Genomic DNA, 20,056 nt, shown 5'->3' on the forward strand with positions numbered 1-20,056 from the left:
TCTGCATGTGAACTCTTCATCTTCACAACAACCAAGGCACTAGGTCTTGCTCTGTTTTACAGACCAGTAAACTGAGGTCAGAGAGATACAAATGTCTGCAATAGAAAACAGTGAGGGAGGGGCAACTGGGGAGGACTCCAATTCAAGCAGCAGGTTCTCATTCCCCAGAACCACTGCTGGGTGTCACCAGGCACCTTCCTCTCGTGCCCCCAGGCCGAGTCCAGCCAGGCGCTGCTCTCCGTGCCGTGGCAGGGGGCACAGACTGGGCTGTTTTTAAAGCAGAATGTGGAAAGATGTTGCTACGCACAGAAAGCTCAGCCAAAGAGTCAAATACTAAGTATGTGCCTAGAGCACTTTTAATTTTTAATTATTATTAGTTTTAATTATCTGGCTGGATCTGATAGCAGCAGCACAGAGGCAAGGAAACTGGCTCTTTGGTTACCCATCTTATAAGGACCAGGTATTTAGAAACTGGGCTCCTAGAATCTGCAGATTGCAACCCTCCTTTTCTCCTCTCCTCATTTGTTTTCTCTTTCCTTTATTTTCCTACTTTCGAAGAGCTAAAAAAAATGCTAAAACGCATAGTGACGAATGGATGGATGGATGGGTGGACAGCAGAGACTGTAGTCTTCACCCACCAAAAACTCACATTTGAGTTTGAAGTCAGGTGTAGACACAGTTATGACAATGTGTTTTGGCAAAGGGATCGAGGGTCACACCCAGGGCCAGAGCCGCCAAAGGAGTGGGAACCAGGGAGGGCTTCTCAGAGAAGGGACCACCTGCACTGGGGGCTGGAGCCTGAGGAGAAGCGAGGGCGTTCAAGCAGACGGATCCGAGGCTGCAGTCCACCCAGGAGGCAGCCACCTCAGTGCACAGAGCAGACAGGAGCAGCCCTGAGATGAAGCAGGATGGAGCTCACCCGCCTCCAGCCCCACTGCCCTTCTCTTGGTTCCTTGGACACCCCAAGTCTGTCCATGCCTCTGACTCTTTGCACTGGCTATTCTTGTTCCTGGAAGATCCCCCCAAGCTCTCCTCCCACTGGCTCCTTCTCAGCCTTCAGGACTCAGGTGAAAGGCCAGCCTTCCTTGATCACCTGAACCGATTTTTCATCCTCAACATCCACCCCACACCCTTGCCTCAACACACACACACATCACTTTTCATCACAATACAGTGTTCTGTTGTCTTGAAAATTCCAGTCTGAAATGACCTAGTTCACATATTTACTGACTTATTACTGGTGCCTCCCACAGAATGTCAGCTCCGTGAGAACTGGGACCTTGTGGACCTGTTCACAGGTGGTAGCTCTGATGGTGCCTATTGTATGTACTCATTAAATGTTCCTTGAATGAAAGGAAAGGCCAAAACAAATGCTTTCAAGGGCTAAGAGGGAAGGGTCTCAATAGAGCTCAGACCATGTTCCTGGCTCACAGACACCTCCCTCCGGTGGGGCACCAGGATTCAGCTTGCTAGGGCCCAGCTCTCTCCGTCGGAAGGGCTCCAGGTTGCTTTTTAGAATACCTAACTCTGCTTTTAATCAATTGTAATCATTTAGCTGGAAGCGGTATGATTAGGCACACACAAGCAAACAGCGTGAGCTAATCCTTTAAATGCGCCTGCTCAACGCCAGGCTAACCGCTTTGCCGCCGCGGGCCAGCTCAGGAAGCACTTCCTACGGCCCGTCGCTTTGTCAACGAGGGAGTCTAGATTCCAGGGCACAGGGTAGGCCCACTGCTCCCCGCAGCCTGGCTCCATCCATCACAGAGGTCTGCAGGATGCCAGCCGTTACCAGCCTCCCTACGACAGCACATGGCAAGGCTGCCCCGAGTGGGGAAGTCAGCAACTCCAAGAGGCTTGAGGTCTTCTGAGGTCCCTTGTCCACACCTGGACTTAATCCTTCCTCTCCTCACAGCCAGCCTGAGCTGAACTCACCCCCTTGCCCCTTGCGAGGTGTGCAGACTCCCGGGCTCAAGCTCCAGCTGAGCAGACACTGCGTACAGGCTGCTCTGCAGCACAGGCCCTAGAGCACTTCCACCTGGGCCCGCCCCCAAGCAGGTTCCTCTGCATCCCCTGTTACTGCTACTTCTGCTACCTGCTTGGCCCAACTACTGAAATAGTTTCTGGGTCCCCTGACATGAAGGCTTTTTATAGTTCAGCACTGCAGGCCTCATTTAAATCTATTAGCTCATATCAACAGCAATTCATTTAAACTTTGGAGGGTTTGTTCGCCTTGGTGGCAAAGACAATTTGGCTTTGCATGTGGCTGAGGCCATCCCTCTAGAACGCAGGCCCTGTGGGTGCTTGTCTCATTTGCCACCATCTTGTCAGTTCCTAATCAAGTACCTGGCATATAGTAGGTGCTCCACATACATGCTGTGAACAAATGAATAGCAAAGCTTAGTTCCCTCTCCTGTTCCTAGTCATTCTGTTAGTGAACCTGGGCAAATCACTTAACCTCTTGGGTCTCAGTTTCCACATCTATAAATGAGGAGAACAGTATCTACTTCAAGGGGCTCTGTTGAGAAAACCCATGGAAAATGCTTAGAACAGGGCCTGGCCCACAGGAGTGATCCACCCAGGTGTGGCAGCTGTTGTTAAGTGTTTCTTGTCCAATTTCGGGGCGGGGGGGCTTGTCCACTATGTCAGAGGCCAGCCGTGTGTGGCTGGTAATCGGTACACCCCCTTTGCACATCCCCTCAGTGAGGGTGAAGACTGGGATGTGGGAGGCTCTCAGGCAGGAGAGAAGGAGGCACCACTGTGCCAGCGTATGAGGGCACAGAGGTGTCCACGGAGATTCAGAGACAGCTGGGCTGGGTTTGGTGTGCTGAGCTTTATAAGAAACTCACAAACGATTCTGCCAGCACTGCCAGAGCCCGTCATTCCTGCAGAGACAGCACACCTGGGTGTTTCAGCAGAGGGGATTTAGTGTGGGGATTTGGTTGCACAGCAGCCAGAAGGGACCCCAGCTAACCCAGAAATGGCGGCTGAGGGCTGGCTGGGGAGTGGTGGAGCAGTCGGGGTGCTCATGCATTGCTGGTGGAAGTGCTCATGTTGCCAGGTTTGGTTTGTGTTTTAGTAACTCTCATAGGTGCACGGAGGCATCACGTTCATTTGTACTTCCCTAATTACTAATGGTGTTGAGCATCCCTCCATCTTCTTTGGTGAAGTGTTAAAATATTTTGCTTGTTTTTAAATTGATTTTCCCCCTCATTTGAGCTGTGAGTGTTTTTTTGTTGTTGTTTGTTCATGTGTTCAAAACATAAGTCCTTAATCGAATAGGTGATTTGCTAATGTTATCTCCCAGTCTATGACTTTTCTTTTCATTCTCTTAACAGTGTCTTTCAAAGACTAAACTGCTTAAATTTTGATTCAGGGTAGATGTCATATAATACCTCTTCCCTATTTGGTTTCCCATTACAATGGGGATAAAATCCAACTCCTTTGTTATCCTATAAACCCTGCCATGACCCGGCCTTCTGCCAGCTTCCTTCACACAGCTCCTCTCCACACACCCTGCTTCAGCCACACTTGGCCTTCTGTTGTCCCAGCACACACCAGGGAGGCCCTCTGCACTCATGGCTTTCTTCCACACACCCTCTCCCTATTACCGTCCAGGTCTCAGCTCAAACGCCACCTCCTCAGACAGGCCCTCCATGACCACCCCCACCCACCAAGAAGTACCTAACCTCACCCCCCATCATGTTCTAGCCTATTACCTGGTCTTATTTTCTTCACATCATTGACCACTATCGCACAGTGTCTATCAATCCCTCTAGAATGCAGGCCCTGTGGGTGCTTGTCTCATTTGCCACCATCTTGTCAGTTCCTAATCAAGTACCTGGCATATAGTAGGTGCTCCACATACATGCTGTGAACAAATGAATAGCAAAGCTTAGTTCTCTCTCCTGTTCCTAGTCATTCTGTTATGAATATGCTCCAGTTTGTCCAAGTCCTCTAAATTAATCTCAGTCTTTGGGCACAGACAGATGAACTCAGAATCAAGCAAGACTTGTACCTCCCTCATCCAGGCAACTATGCTCCTGTTAATGCATCATAAGAGAGCATTCCTTCTGGAGGTAGACACATCAACCTGATACAGACCAAGCCTGCCAGGCTCCAATCCCACCTCTCTTACCTCTCTATCCATAGCATTTCTGTATCTGGTCCTACAGTGAGAATGATCCTAAAGCCTTGCATCTTCTCAAGACCTTGTAGCCCAGAGTCACTTGTGCCTAGAAACATTAGGTTCCCTCAGTCTCCCCACAGCACCTCAAATGACCCAAAGAATCAGTCAAGGCCCAGCAAGAACCAGGCCCTGGCTCCTGCTGAGACAACCCAAACCCCCAGATGTCACCCCAGGGAATGAGCATACGTGCTTGCCAGCCCCAGCTTCCAAGGAATGATGATGAAAACTTCAGTGCCTGAAGAACCCTCCTCTCAAAACAACAGAAAATTGCTCTTCAAGTTATTTAATAAAAGCCACTATTTGCATAGATTTGGCATTGCTACAACTCTTCCACATTTAAATGGTCTGTAATTAAAATCATTAATTGCAGAAAATAGTGACTCTTTAAGGCTATAATTTAGTAAGGCTCTTGGCATTTGAGGATCCACTTTAAAGGTGGTTGGGTGACTCAGGAAGCCACCAGCTTGCACAAACCATTCTGGAGTCTGGGACAGTCTGCAGCCCAGGTTAGGGCCCCAGTAAGAAGCCTCAGCGTCTACATCTCTGCGTCCTGCAGTAGGGCTGTGACAGGGAGGCCAACGAAGTTCAGACAAGGCAGGATGGGAAAACTTCTCTGGGAAAAACCATCATGCCAACAAGGAGAGGAGTCATCCCTCTCTTGGTGTCTGGGACAACCCAGGAATACCAGAGGGCTGCGTGAGCCCAAAGTTCAAATAAATCATCGTTTATGTGTGCTAGTGGATTCAAGAGTGGCTGCCATGTGAGCTATAAAAAGCTTCAGTTGTCTGGGGACCTAAGGCCTATTTCAGTAGCTGGGCCAGGCAGGTAAAACAGGTGGGAGGTAGGCAAGGGGGCACCCACAGGCTGCACTGCCAGCAGCATGTGAGCGGGGAGGCCTCCTGGACGGTCTGTCGATCAGGTGCCAGCACTAAGCTCTCTTGGTCAAATGTGGGGGCGGCTGGCCCTCCTCAGCACAGAGGGGCACACTCAGCTTGCGGATCAATGGGGAGGCAGCAGCGGGCCTTGGGCAGGGCCGCACCTTGCTGGTGGCTGTTTGGAAGTAGAATCCCCTCTCAGGACCTGGGTCCATACTTCTGTCCCACACCGTGATCAAATGAAGGCCATATGAGTGATACGAAGCAGGGACACATAAATAGGCTCTCCAACAATCCACCTGTGTGCACTGCAAGGTCAGAGTCCAGGCCTGTCAGTTCTGCCTGCCCAGCCTTGGCACAGGGCCAGCCCGTGCAAATAGCACCCTGACCCGGTGAATCCCTGCTGCACCCTCCATGGGCCTGTTTTCACTTCCTCTGGACAATGGCTATCACCTGCTATACAGTCAGGATGACCCGGGCCTGGCTGTGTGGCTGGGCTTTAGCACAATGAGAAGATGGTCTGTCCTGCAACAGGCCATGGCTGTGCCCCTTCAACCCTGAAGAGGGATACCACTGCGGCTCCTGAGTGACTTTACAGCTCTGCCCTGTGTGCTGTGGCCTCAGCCTCATCCCTGAGGGAGAAGGGTGACAGGGACTTGCATGGGTATGCAGGCAGGGCAGGGCTCTGGGTGGGCCGACACACCTTGTGGGTCGCGGTGTGCACCAGTCCTCAGGAGTGTGACAAGCGTCAGCTCTCCTCTCCTTCCACGCACAGGGCAGGGTTACTTTCCTTGGCCCCTTTGAAATTTGACACAGCCACATGACTGGCTCTGACCAAAACAACAGGAGAGGAGATGTGTGTCCTTTCCCAGGGGAAGCCTTGAGAGCTGGTGTGCAATTCCACCTCCTGCTCCTCCCTGCCTCGGTGGCCAGCAAATGTGAAAGGAGATGGACCCCCACACACCAGGTCACTGTGTGCTGTGAACCGGGTCCCTCCCCTGCCATCTGCCTGGATTTCTAACAGGAGCAACAAATATGTCTTTGTTATGTGGAGACACAGAGATCTAGAGAGTATTTGTTACGACAGTATAACCTACCCTGTACCCTGACCGAAAACAGTGTGATTTCCTGTCATGTCTGTGTGCACATGTCATGTCTCTGTGGATGCTCGTGTAGTACCTCTTTTTGGGGTGTGGCTTTACACTGTGTGTGTGTATGTGTGTGTAGGAACCATGTATGTGGAGCTTTCCTTCACGTGTGGGATATTACTGTCCATGCACAGTGTGTGTGTGATTTTTCTGTGTGGGGATACTTCTGAGTGGACATGTGACCTTTCCAGTGGTACAAGAGTTTCTTACAAACACCACTGGATAAGAAGGTGGTTTTCCCAGGACAGATCTTGGTCCTCAGACACCAGTAACAAGTGGGAAGCGGCCCCGTGGGACACTGAGGGGAGTGGCTGCAGGGGCCGAGGGAGGACAACCACAGAAGCTCCCCTTCACAAGAGCCTCCCAGTACTGCAAGCCCTCGATGGGGAACTGAAGAAGCTGATCAAGGGCTCTGTGCCACCCTGAAAGCCACATCGGCCTCAGGACCCGTGGCAGGGGGTCCCTCCCTCTGGGCTGGGGCCCAACCCTGCATTCACTGCTCTCACCTTTCTGGCTTTCATGGGCACAGCTGGAGGCTCCAAGACCCCAGACCCAGATCCCAGCCCCACACAGACCCAGGCCTCAGCCACGTAAGCCAGTGGGCAAACGGACCCCAAGAAGAAAAGGGACTTGCCACAGCAACACGAACGTGAGCCGTTTGACTCCCGCTCCAGGCTCAGCTGCTACAGCCCAGCTCCCCCGGGAATGCCGGGCCAGCAGAGCCCTGGGGCCACACCCAGCCCACGCCAGCCAGGAGGGCAGCCACTGGCTCTGGGCCCACAGCCCAGGTGCAGCTGCCTGTAGCTTTTACAGCTGGGGTCATGCTGAGTGCAAGTTCCCCCTGCTTGGCGTTACCCTGAGACCCAGTGGAGGCCCCAAGGAGCAAAGAGCCAGGTGTGGGCGGCCAGCGGCTGAGGGACTCACCTGCAGTTCGGTCTGGAAGAAGAACTTCTGTGGGCACTGCGAGCAGTCATAGATCTTGTCCTCCTGCCCATGCACAGCAAAGATGTGCTGCTGCAACTTGTTGGCCTGGACAAAGACTGGACACGGGTACAGTGGTCAGGACCCTTCCGCCCACAGCCTCTGCCTCCACAGCCCTCATAAACAGGGCCGCCCAAGCATACACGCAGCCAGCTCTGCTGTACAGAGGGCTCTGCTGGCACCTACTAACCAGGGTTCAGGCCAGTAAGGCTGAGCTCTGCCATTGTGGGCTGTGCAACATCGGACAAGTCACTTAACCTCTCTGGGCTTCATTTCCTCATCTGAAAAACGAGGATCATTATAGTATGTAACCCACTGGTTGGCTGGGAGGATCAAATGGGCTGATACATGCAAAATGCTTCAAAGGTGGCCTGGCACATAATTAGCCCATCAAACATCATTGTTGTCACCATCATCGTTTCCCAGACACCTTCCACACGTGGGCTCCTTGAATACAGCACTGGCCTGTAGGGCAGGCACTGCTGTTATCTCCATTTCATAGAAGAGAAAACAGAGGTACCTGGACATGCTAAGTGACTTATCCTAAGCCCCACTGCTAGCAGGTAGCAGAGCTGAGATTTAAATTAAATAAACTTAGTACAGTGCCTGGTACAACAAGGTACTCAATAAACACAAACTACTATTCTTGTTGAGGTCGTTGTCAGCAAACTCGGACCATCACACAGGGGCTCCCTTGTCCTGGATTGGCAGACCTAGCAGCTGAGCATCCTCGGAACAGTGCCCACCCAGCCCACAGAGTGTGATGGTAACAGATGGGTGGGGGCTCCTGAGACTGAAGGGAAGAGGCGCCAGAGTGTTCCAAGACTCTTGGGAACCCCAGAGGGTGTGAGTGTGTGGGGACATTCCCCACAACAAAGCCCTTCCTCAGGCCTGTCAGGGAGCAGGTCACAGCCCCTGCTTCCCGGTGGTAGCAGCCCATGAGGTGGCCCTGGGCACACACAGGAGGTGGCCCTGAAGCAGCTGTGTGTCTGGGAGGTGAGCACTTCAGAGATGCCCTCCCGCCAGGCGCCCTCCCCAGGGTGGGCTTCCCGCTGTGGCAGACGACAGATGTCAGGGGAGGAGGGGAAGGCCAGGCTCCCCCACGCATACCAACTGCCATCTGGGCAGCAGGAGGGGGGATGGCAGAGCCCCTGAGACTGCCTCGGGCTGGGACAGCCGTTCGCCTAGGCTGGCAGCCAGGCTGGGGGCTGGGGATTTGCCCAGCACAACCGCTCTTGACCCCTCCAGCCGGACGGAGCGTGAACTGGGACAGGGCAGGGAGGAGAGGAGCCAGGAGGGTGTGAACCCCAATGGTGCTGGACAGAGCTCCCAGCCGAGGGAGACAAGCCTGGAGCCCACGAAGGGCCAAGTACCACGGAGGGGCAAAGGACTTGCAGCAGCCGAGTGCAGGGACAACAGGAGGGTAGAGAATGGAGGCCACCCAGCTTGCCTAAGAGAGGCCAGAGAGCAACACGAGGGCCATGGGTCAGCTCTGCACGGAGGCAGGTAGGGCGATCTGCAGCACGCATGGGACATAGGTAGGGACAGGCCAAGGGGGAGGGGAGCCGGGAAGTGTGTCCAGGTTTATGTCAGGCCAGAAGCATATGTCCAGGCCCAGCATTAAAGGGCACACTCACCTGTGAAGCACACGGGGCATTTGAAGGTGCCGCCCATGCCCTCAAAGCTGTGCTCGATGAGGTGACAGAGGAGCTTGGCTGGGGAGTCGAACATCTGGTTGCACAGCTTACACTCATGGTTGATGCCTTCCTCTGCAAGAAAAACCATGGCCAGTCAGCACCCCTGCCTGCACACCACATCCTCTGGGCAGGGGCCCAAGGGCCCCCAGCACATCCCACGACAGCTCCTCCCTGATCTGACCTGATTCTGCACCCCATAAACAGGGCTGGTGTGGGGGCCTCAGTGCTGAGCCCAACCCCACCCCTGATGGTCCAGCTCCCAGAGGTTGGCCCCAAATATCTGACTCTCAAAGGTGTCATTTGCTGTGATTTCTCCACAGGTAATAAGATGTGCAGGCCATGATCAGCAGTAGGAATCCAAGACCATGTCATGGTGGAGAGGGGCCTGGGACGGGGTCTGCATGAGACAGGGCTCCAGCTAGAATTTTTTAAAATCCAATAGAATATTTACTGAGAATATACTATGGGCCAGGCACTTTGAGCTGGGGATTCTGTGGGGGACTAAACAGATAACATGCTTGCCCCCATTTTAGGGGTCGAGAAGGTCATAAAATAAATGAAGATGATCAACAAATGAGGAGGTGAGAACATGGGGGAATATTCTTACATGAGAGTCAAGGGTAAAGGCCATGCATGAGGTGGGTCCGTGCAGGGCTGGCAAGAAGACAGCAAGCGGGGCAGGGTGCCTGAAGCTCAGGGGCCTGGGGACGGGGTGGGGTGAGGTCAGAGGGGACACAAGGATCAACACTGCTAAGGGCCTTGCCAGCCACTGGAGGACTTTGGGAATTTACTCTAAGAGGGATGGGCAGCCCCTGGAAGATACTGCAAAAAGCAACAAAGTGCTCTTTTTTAAATCTTGAAACAGATGGCCTACCCAGTGGCTCATGGAAAATGGGTAGACACCCTGTCCTGCTTCTAGATCAGAACACACTGCACCTCCCCACCTGACAGCTTGCTGTGACCCCAAACCTTTACTCAAAGATGCCCAGGGAAGACAGTACATTCCAAGTGCCAGCTTCCTGCCCATATAAAGAGGCTCAGAGCCAGATCTCGTTCCCCAGCCAGGAATCAGCAAGGCAGAGTTCAAATCCTGGCTTCTCCATGCTGTGTGGCTTGGGCATCAGTCACTCTCAGTAAATAAGGGCCACGTGAGCCCCTGTCACAGGGAGCTGTGTGAGGATGGAAGGGGCTGGGTGCCTGTGATCAATGTGGTCAATAGGGCGGGTGGAGAATTACCCCAGCTTGTGGGTCACGTCATCCAGGGTTGAAACCTGGCTCTGATACTGCATGATCTTGGGCAAGTTATATAGCCTCTCTGTGCCTCAGTTTCCTCTTTTCTAAAATACTCAGTAACAGCTTTCTTTACCACTATACACTTAGGAGAATGGCCAAATGAAACATGGACACCACCAAATGATGGTGAGGATGTGGAGCAATAGGAACTCTCATTCATTGCTGGTGGGAATACAAGATGGTACAGCCACTTTGGAAGACAGTTTCATAGTTCTCACAGAACTAAACATACCTTTACCTTACCATCCAGCAGTTGTGCTCCTTGGTATTTACCCAAAGAAGTCGAAAACGATGTCCGCACTAAAACCTACACATGGATGTTTATGGTAGCTTTATTCATAATTACCAGACCTTGGAAGCAACCAAGATGTCCCTCAGTGGGTGAGTGGCTAAATCAACTGTGCTCTACCCAGAAAATGGAATATTATTCAGCACTAAGAAGAAATGAGCTATGAAGCCATGATCAGACATGGGAACCTTAAATACATATTACTAAGTAACAGAGGCCAAGCTGAAAGGGCCGCATACTGTATGATTCCAACTATTCTGGAAAGGGTAAAACTATGGAGACAGTGAAAAGACCAGTGGTTGCTGGGTGGCGGCAAGGTGATTAGGTAGAGGACAGAGACTGCTCTGTATGACATTAAGATACATGTCATTATACATCTGTCCAAACCCACGGAATGTACACCACCAAGAGCAAAGCCCAAGGCAAACTGTGAACTCAAGGTGATTTCAATGTGTAGGTTCATCTTTGCAAAAAAAAAAAAAAAAAGTACCATTCTGGTGATGATAGGGGATGTTATGCACATGTGGGGCAGGGGATATAAGGCAAATCTGTATCTTCCTCTCAATTTTATTGCAAACCTAAAACTGCTATAAAAAAAGTTAAGTCTTTAAACAGTAAGTCAATCCCCACCCCCCAAAAAACCCCAGCTTTCCTCTTACAGCTGATATGGCACACAGCAAGCACTCAATAAGTGTTGCCAGGTACACTGGTATTGGTCAGAGTATTATCTGGGACAGCTAAGGACACAGGCTCCCCCTTGAGCTTCCCCAGGGAAACAGCCTCCCCAAAGGTGCTCTGATTTGCCCTCAAAGGCAAGAATTAGGTAGTGGGGGGCTCTGCCAGGGGTAAGACATGATGAACACAGATGGGCTGAGGCTCCTGGCGAGTCCCCTGGCAGGGGCTGGCGGGAGCAGCAGGCATCCCCCTGGCCCAGCCATTCCCCACCCCCACCCTCACACCGCACCGCAGAGGCACACATGCACATGTGTGCGTGCAGGTGGGCCTGCTCCACATAGCCCACTGGCTGGAGTCTACTAGGTGCTTGTCATGCCCCTGGAGCTCCGGCAACTAGGCCACATGCACCCAACAGAGATTCAAGCGGATCTTCCATTTATACTGGAGAAAAAGAAATTCATTGACAAGTTTTGGGACACAGGGCAGGCTCAGCACACTCGCCACACAGGCCCCACGCACGTCCTCCACTCCCCTTGGGGAACCTCTCATCATAATTAGAGATGGCCTCCAGTGTGGGGGACTGCCTCAGAAGACCCCCCAACACAGTCCCTGCTCTCCCCCTGTCCCACACAAACAATGCTTCCCAGTGCCTGACACAGAGTAAGGAATGAATGAGTAACTGACTGACTGAATTAATGAATAACAGGGTGATACCACCCTTATACATGGTCTCCCTGTTAGAATGTGGACACCTCTTGGACATTAATGAGGCAAAGGGCATGTGAAAAAGACAACTGCACAGAGGTTTCTATTATAGTTTATAACATAAACTGAATCTCAGAATTAACCCTGCTTGCTAAGAAAACCACATTTCTAGGGGGAAAAAAATGGTTCAGAGAATTAAACCACTTGCTAATGAGCAGGTAACAGCCAGCTGGGGTGGTACACTGACCAGGATACAAAGCCCTCCTTAACCATATGGATCCCACTTGCACACCACCTCCAGGCAGCCTCCCCTGACTATGCCAGTATATGACTGCCCCTGGCTGAGCACAGTGACCCTGGATTCACCTAACTATGTACCTTTCTGATCCTGGCAACTAAGCCATGGGCACAGACAATGTCTTCTCCTCATCCAGCCCCCAAAGCGTCAGACCCCAACTGGTTTGCAGGTGGGTGGGGCTCAGGAAATACTCATGAAGGAGAGATGCCCCTGGCCACGCCCTCTCCCCATACCCAGTACAAGCCAGCTCCCCAGGCTTAGATGGCAAAGGAGGATTGACTGCTCTCTGCTGAGCAGGGGCCTTTATCCACTTAGCTGTGAATGGAGACATGCCCATCTGACGCACAAACACCGAGAGGACAAAGAAGGCTCCCGCAACTTACAAATCAGAGAAATCACGTCTGACAGTCACTTTCCGTTCTCTGAGTGCTGAGCAATTCATCAGTCGGTCTCCCCTGATTCACAGACGCAGCTACACCCTGCACCCATGTTCATAAATATGCACACAGTCAGGCAGCCCTAGAGCAGCAAGCTGGTTCCGGGGCCTAAACACTGCCATTTAAGTAAATCACAGCCCCAGACCCGTGTTGATGTGAGGTGCCAGGCTAATTAGATCAAGACCCTGCTAGACGACAGCCTGCCACTGGTCCCTTTCCTTGCTCTCCCCCAAGTGTTAGAGAGTGTCATACCTAGGGAGGCGGGAGAGGGAAAATAAAACAAGGAAAAAGTGAAAGTGGGTGAAAAATAGGAGAGCCGGAGGGGCTCGCACAGACCTGGGAATCTCCCAGACTTCCTGATTTGCAAATCTTTCTGAAGGAGGAGGCCTTCTCCCCACTGGAATGGGGATTGGAGTGTCCATTATATGTACCTTTGCCTGGAAAACCATCCGGGAAGATGGGGGGGGGTCATGGAAGCAGAGAGGGCCGGAGGGGCTGCCCTAGTTCATGTGCAAACACGCTTTTGCATGCCTGGGACCCAGTACCAGCCAGCCCATGGATACTGAAAGAATTCCCCGCCACCATCACTCTCACCCCACTGGCGCTGACAACCTCTCATTCTGTCCCAAGTCGCGGGGTCCACAGACAGCGGCACCCTCCGAGAATTACCTTCCTGAATTATATGAGATCACACAGCCTCGGCTGACACCTTGGAGCAGAATGGCAAAGCTGTCTGGGAGCCTGCAGGCCCCTGTGTCCCAGTGAGGGGCTGGAGGATTTTGTGAGTTAAGATGCACAATTGCTTCCTCTCCTTTCTATTCCTTTTTTTATAGCACATGACAGGCACCCACAAGAGAGACCCGCGCAACTCAAGTGAATTATGCAGCCCCTCTCATTTGTGAAGTGAAATGCAGATTTCGTCTGCTCACCGTGCCAGATCTTGCCTCCCCATCCCCATAAGTCAGGGCTGGCACAGGCAACCTATTGATTTATTATGATTTTTAAAAAAATAAAAATCCAAACTGCCAAACAATTCATCAAGCACAAAAATCCCAGAGTCCCCCCACCCCTTTTTTAACCTCTGCTCAGGAATAATAACTGTTAATTTTACACTTCATTTTTCAAAAAAATAATAGGCTGTGCTTTTGCTTAAAACCAAGTCAGCCTGCTGGAACCTTTCAGGCTGAAACTGTGTCAGCCCAAAAGAGGAGCAGAGGGCTTTGTGGGAGAGCTTCGTGCCGAGATGATAGCTCCCTATAATGTCCTCAGTACCGACTTTTGTCTCCAAAAGCATTTGATCCCTGGCAGACACATACTTATTTCCATACAGGTCTTGGGGGAAGCCAGGAGGAGAGAGAGCTGATTATCAGAATCCTGAAGGTGAAGCTCAGGTGGGCCCCACTGATGTCAAAGGCAGGCTTGGGCACACATTTGGAGGCCATAATTTGTTGCCTGGGAGGGAGGGGCAGCAGGCTGCAGTGGGGAGTGGACAGGGCATTATTCTTGGGCTCTGAGGCACTGAGCATGACCTGCCCTACCATTTCAAATGGCCTTGCCAGGCCCTTTTCTTACCAGGGACCCCACTGGGGGGAGCTGACCAGGAGTGGCAGTATCAATGCATATACCCCTGTAGAAGACAGCCAGTAACTGCCACCTGTGTGTTGTTGATGGTGGGTGGGGGTAGGGGATGGTGCATAATTGGCCACCACCATTCAGGAAGCAGCAATTAAGGACACAAAACTTAGAACCGGAAGCACTTGAGTTTGGGTCCCAGTACACTCATTCGCTGTGTGTACTTGGGTAAGTTACTTAACCTCACAGACCTTCAACTGTTTCTGATAGAAAATGGGCAGAATCATCACAGGGATTTGTAAGGCAGCCAAGCAGCCTTCACTGAAACTCTCTTCTTGCAGACCATCTCCTCATACTCCCTTCCCTGCTTCACTCAGGTGTTTGCTCAAATTATGCCTCCTCCAAGAGGCCTTCCCAGACACCCATGGCTAAAACACCATACGCCCCCGTCCTTTCTAGCATCTTACCACCATCTGGTGTTCTCTCTCTCTCTCTCTCTCTCTCTTTCACACACACACACACACACACACACACACACACACACACACACAAACAGTAACATTAAGTTACATGGGCTATTTTGTTCACTGCTATGGCACCAGTGCCCTGAACAGCGCCTGGCACGCAGTAGGTGCTCAATAAATAGGAAATGAAGGATTTGGGGCAAGCACTTAGTACAATGCTTGGAACATGGGGTGGGGATGCTGGTATAAATGCTGGTCACCATTCACCAGTGATCCCCCAAATTTGCTGGACTGATGGCTTACAAAACCTGCTTCTACCTCCAGGAACTTGCTGTTCAGATCCTCATAAAATGACCTGCTCGAGGAGAACAGGCACAGAAGGTCTCCCTCAACTGACAAGGAGGAAAGGGAAGCTTGAAGAGGCAGGGCCTCTACCAGGATACAAAGCCAGGGGGATGGGGCATGCTTCTCACTCTGAGAAGCCCACTCTGGGTTTAGAAAATAACTGGGACCCAGCAAGCCACCCTCTGCTCCTTGATCATCCAAAAAATATACATATAGGTGAGAAGGAGGATAGCCAGACCCACACCCCTCGACATTTCCACATTCACATTTGAGCCTGGCAGGCCCCCTTGCCAGCTCCGCTCAGCAGGAAGGCAGAGGGCTTCCCCAGCTGAGAGGACTGTTTGGCCAGAGGGCTACAGTGTTGTCCTTACCACAGTATTTCTGCAATAGAAGTCAGGCAGGGGGTGCACAGGCTGCCTCGCAGAGCTGAAACCCTCAGGTAAGGAACTTGACAGACTTCAATTCCACAGCACCAGGGGCTGAGCCCATGGCCCACTCCAAGCAGCAGGTCAAATAAAGACCCCTGAGGTTCATGGGCCAGGCTCAGACACCCAGGGCATGTGGAGATAAGGAGGAAGAGGAGCAGGGGGCCTGGCATTTGTCCAGGCAAATGAGGAGGCAATAGCAGGATCCCAGGAAAGGACCCCTCTCGTGCTGCCCAATAAATAACCAACCACAAACAGGCAATGAACAGGAAATAGAAACATGGGCCAATGGGGGACCCAATCCTTTGTTCTCTGTGAAGAACAAAGACCTTTGGGCAGAGGAGAAGAGGGCAGATAATAATATCTGGGCAGCTAGATCAGGCTGTTTATCTACTGATTCGTCATTAAATACCACAGTGAAATGCATCAAGGGAGGCTGGGAGAAGGGGGAGGGATGACATTTGGGCTGGGAGTTGACAAGGGGCAAAGGAGGAAATGGCCTGAAGGTGAGTCCTTCACTAGAGGCCAGGCAGGAATTGGGAGGCATATAAGTACGGACCAGGGCTGACTTGGGATCCCCAACACCCTAGACCCTGGCTGCCCTGGTCTACATCCCTAGACTGCATCCCTGGTAGACCAGGTGTGGTCCCCAGACCAGCAGCTCTGGCCTCCCCTGGGAGCTGGTTAGAGACAGGTAGAGAAAGGCAGTCTCAGGCCGGTCCTAGACCTGCAGAATAAGAATTAGCATTTTAAAAGTGCCCTAGTGATTTGGGCATGCATTCAAAGTAGAGGAACACGGAGCTCTATAACAGCGCTTCTGGGAATGCCCACCTTGGAGTCCTGGTGGCATGAAGCTGTGTGTTCACAGCCATCATACTGCTCTTACCAAGATGGATGTTGGCGATCTCCAAGAGGGAGGAAAGTTTCCTACAATCGCTTTTTGTCCACACTTTACAGAAGATTGAGAAATTATCAGCAGGGGGAAATACTTCCCTTTTATCAAGACGGGGATGGACATGACAGAAGTGGCTGCTGGACACTGCAGCTGGTGGCTGACACTCCGCAAAGCTGTGCAGTGTCACCGCGGCCCCAGGCGCCCAAGGCCAGGGTGCTCCGGGCTGCTCAGCGCCTCCCACCATGGAAGAGCACTCAGCCACTGCTTGAAGGCACGCTCTGGTGCCCTCGTCCCCATTTTGGCTGCATTTTCCTAATTAATCCTAGGCGGTGGGCTATGCCCTGCCTCCTCCCCAAGGGGACACCTTCCCAGGCCTCTCTGTCCAGGAGAGACCCCTCTCATGGTCCCTCGTGTTTCAGAAAGGCTTATAAATGAGCTCTGGTAGCCTGAACCGGGGCCCCACGGGGGGCCCCAGAGCCTCTTCAAAACAGAGCCCTCACAATTAGGCGGTCTGAGTTTTGAAAGGCTTGGGATTGATGGCGTGGACAGTAAAACTATCACCTGGGGAGCTGGGTGTAGTCCTCCGAGGATTGCCTGAGGTCAGTTGCCATGGCAACGGAGAATGAGCTCAACCTTGTAACTGACCCTTATCTTTTTTTGATCTGTGGGCCACTGGGGGCCAAAGCTTGAAATCAACTGGAAAATAATCCAGTCACATATCAGAAAGAAAACTATTTATACTTATTCACTCAGGTACCCACCAACATCGCCCTTCAACATCGACGCTGACACCACAATAAACCACGGCGTGTCCAAATGTAGGCTACTGAGCGGCAGGAGGGGGAGGCTGCATCCCCACCTCAGCAGAATGTCCACGCGTGGACAGGTGTACATGGGTAGAAAGGAACCCCCATCCCCCAACCCCTGCACATCATTCTTGCCAGAAGCACTGGACCCTGTTTGCCATCCAGCATACAGTAAAAGTCCAGTAAAGGAGTTCGGCTTTGAGATTTCTCCTCTCGCCTGCTATTCAAGTGTGTCATTTCAGCCTGGCACAATCACTGGGCTGCCTGGCTTTATTCCAGGGTCAGACAAGACTCTCCTCTTCCAGAGGCATGCTCCCAGAAGAGAGGACGGACAGAAATACAAGGCAGATGTGCATCACTCTCCACCCCTGGGGGAGGTGTTGACATGGGCTCGGGGAGCTGAGAGTGGGGACAACTGCAGGCCCTCCCTCCTGGTGCCACAGCTAGGGAAAGCCTGGCGGGCTCCGCCATCCCTGCACTGACCCTAGGTTCCCGCAGCAAGTCAGCCATCTGGCCAAGGTCTATCCCCAGAATGCTGCTATCCTAACTCAAGTACCTGCTCTCTCTTTCCTCCTCCGAAACTCAAGTGGGAAGGGTCCAGATGGTTCCACTGACTGACTCTTCCCAAGAGCCACGTCAGATGGATCTTAGCCAGGGATCAGGTAAGCCTGGGGGTGATTCCAGGGAAACTCCCCTTGAGACTTCCCATCACGGCAAACAGGACAGTTCAAATGACTGCCCCCCACTCACCCTTGTTCCATCGGGTGAGCCTTTGGAAGTGGAGAGAAAAGAATGGCTGAGAACTCGATGGCTTAGAGGATACTCCTGACTCCACCTCAGACTCATAAGGCCACTCTGAGCTGAGCACGTTCCTTCTGTGCCCCAGTCCCCTCATCTGTGAAATGGGGAGAAAATCGTCTCCTTCACAGGACTGTTACAAAGAACGGGACTGAGGTAAAGTATAAGGATCACAGTGCTACCACCACCACCGCTCTTACTGCTGTAGTTATTTCGGACATGATTCTACCCTGAAAGTCCAGGCCCAGGGCTTTGTAACCTGCAGTGCACAAGCCCTTGGTGGGGGTCATAAGGAAGTGGAATCCACCCCCAGTAAATATTTAAAGAGCTCTTAGCACTCAGCAAGTTGCAGCTCCTCAGTCTATTTAACATCCCTCTGCAGAATGCCTCTGTCCGTTTTCCCTGTCTGTATCCTCTTCCACCTCATACCACCCCCCATATTTTCAGTAGCAAAAGTTGTGTCTGCATGTCAACCCTGTGTCAGTTGTGGCTCACTGCAGCTTCCTACTAGCCACAGGAGTTGACTCTGCCTCCTGTCTGATGCCCTTGTGACCAAGAGTTTCATATTTTTTCACAGTTCTTCTTGTTTTTCTCTCTTAAGACTCAAATGGGATTTCCATGGAGGTCAAAAGAGGGAGCTGAGATAAGGGCATGACTCAGATTCATGTGGCCCCCAGGCCTTGGCCAGCCTTCTTCATAGCTGGGTGGGTACAGACAGCTCTCTAAGGGCCAAGTGCCCCAAGAATTCAATCAGAGGCTGGTCCAATTGGATGGGACTCTTGTTGGAAGGAGGCTCCTTCTAGCTCTACAATCTACTCTCGCACTACCAGGGAACCCTGCCCTAAGGTGCTAGCAGCCCTGGATGGCTGATGAGAAAATGCATTACCCTGGTAGAGGGACCCAGTTTTTAACTTCTTACAGTGGCTGACAAGAGACATAGGCCTCTTTGCAATCTGAGCAGCTTGTTACCTTTGGGACACAGTGACCAACTGTCTTTGCAAAAGAAAAGTCACCAACCAGGCCTTGGACAGGTCACCAAGAGATGGGAGGTGCCTAACTCAGCTACTGAATGGAAAGAGAAACCCAATAAATGAATGAATGATCCAATCAATCATAGGTCAGTGGACCTTCACTGAGAATTCAAGGGAGAAAGAACTCTTGAAGTTGTAAATAATCCAAACTTCTAGAACATGTAACTTTGGGGGCTTGAAGCATCCTACGGATGAAAACTTTCCTGGCCCTCCTCACACACAGAGCCTCCCATCTGCAAAGAGCAAAGTCCTCAGAAAATGGAGATTTTGCTACACCCCCTGGAGACCCATAGTGAAAACAAGTAGCTTATTCTTCCTTAACACACCAAACACCTACTAATGCGTATCACTGATCTTCTGATTCAAATTTTCCCCAACAAGGCAACCATTTAAAAATCCATCATGTTAATAATCTTCAGATTAATGGCCTCTAATAACATACTATTAACGTGACAGGCAGGCTGCAAAACTCTTATTGTCACCGACCCTGCCAGGGACACATGAATTACCCTGCTTCCACAACAAGGGCTTTCTCTGCTGCTGATGCCATTTTTCCCCCTACCAAGATCGTTTTTTAAAATGACTAACAGCAATGCATCGAAAAAGCAGACAACTACCCATATGCACAAACATGGCACACTCATGTAGAATGCAGGTGGCACCATTTTTCAAAAATTTTCCATTCAGGTAGATACAGATCTGTCCCTGCAGTTCCTAATACTTCAAGCAAGAATACCTGGTACTCGGCTGAGAAACTGCAATTCACCACTTCCTGCCCTCTGACCACGCTAACTGGACACTGGGCACCCGCCACTACTCAGCACCATCCTGGGCAAAAATCAGTGACAAGACTAGAAAATAATGACTGATCTCTATTGCAAAGTCTTGGAAAGTATGCACCTGCTCAATCTGCACTATCCAATATGGCTGTTACTAGTCATGTGTCGTTACTTTATTTTAAATTAATTAAAGTTAAGTAAAATTAAAAATTCAGTTCTACATTGCAAGTGCTCAAAGGCAATGTGGCTAATGGCTACCAATCTGGACAGCATAGACTGTTTCCATCATGACAGAAAGTTCCATTGGACAGTGTGGTGCTAGTCTACAAGCAAAATGAGAGCAGCAGCTCTCCCTGC

General features: G+C 51.5%; 1 protein-coding gene across 5 annotated transcripts in view; it reads right to left on the bottom strand.

Annotated features, from left to right (window-relative positions):
• Positions 1-20,056, bottom strand: part of ZNF423 (zinc finger protein 423) — a 319,514-nt gene that overhangs the window by 17,562 nt on the left and 281,896 nt on the right. For all 5 annotated transcript variants that reach the window (XM_036880775.2, XM_036880774.2, XM_057493430.1 and 2 more), the window contains 2 exons: positions 8,828-8,959; positions 7,134-7,249 (listed from right to left, as the gene is read on the bottom strand). In XM_036880775.2, the coding sequence (XP_036736670.2) occupies positions 7,134-7,249; positions 8,828-8,959 (248 nt within the window). The remainder of the gene's footprint in view (positions 1-7,133; positions 7,250-8,827; positions 8,960-20,056) is intronic.

The sequence above is a fragment of the Manis pentadactyla genome, chromosome 15 (assembly GCF_030020395.1).
Source record: "Manis pentadactyla isolate mManPen7 chromosome 15, mManPen7.hap1, whole genome shotgun sequence".
In the NCBI taxonomy this organism is placed as follows: Eukaryota; Metazoa; Chordata; class Mammalia; order Pholidota; family Manidae; genus Manis; species Manis pentadactyla.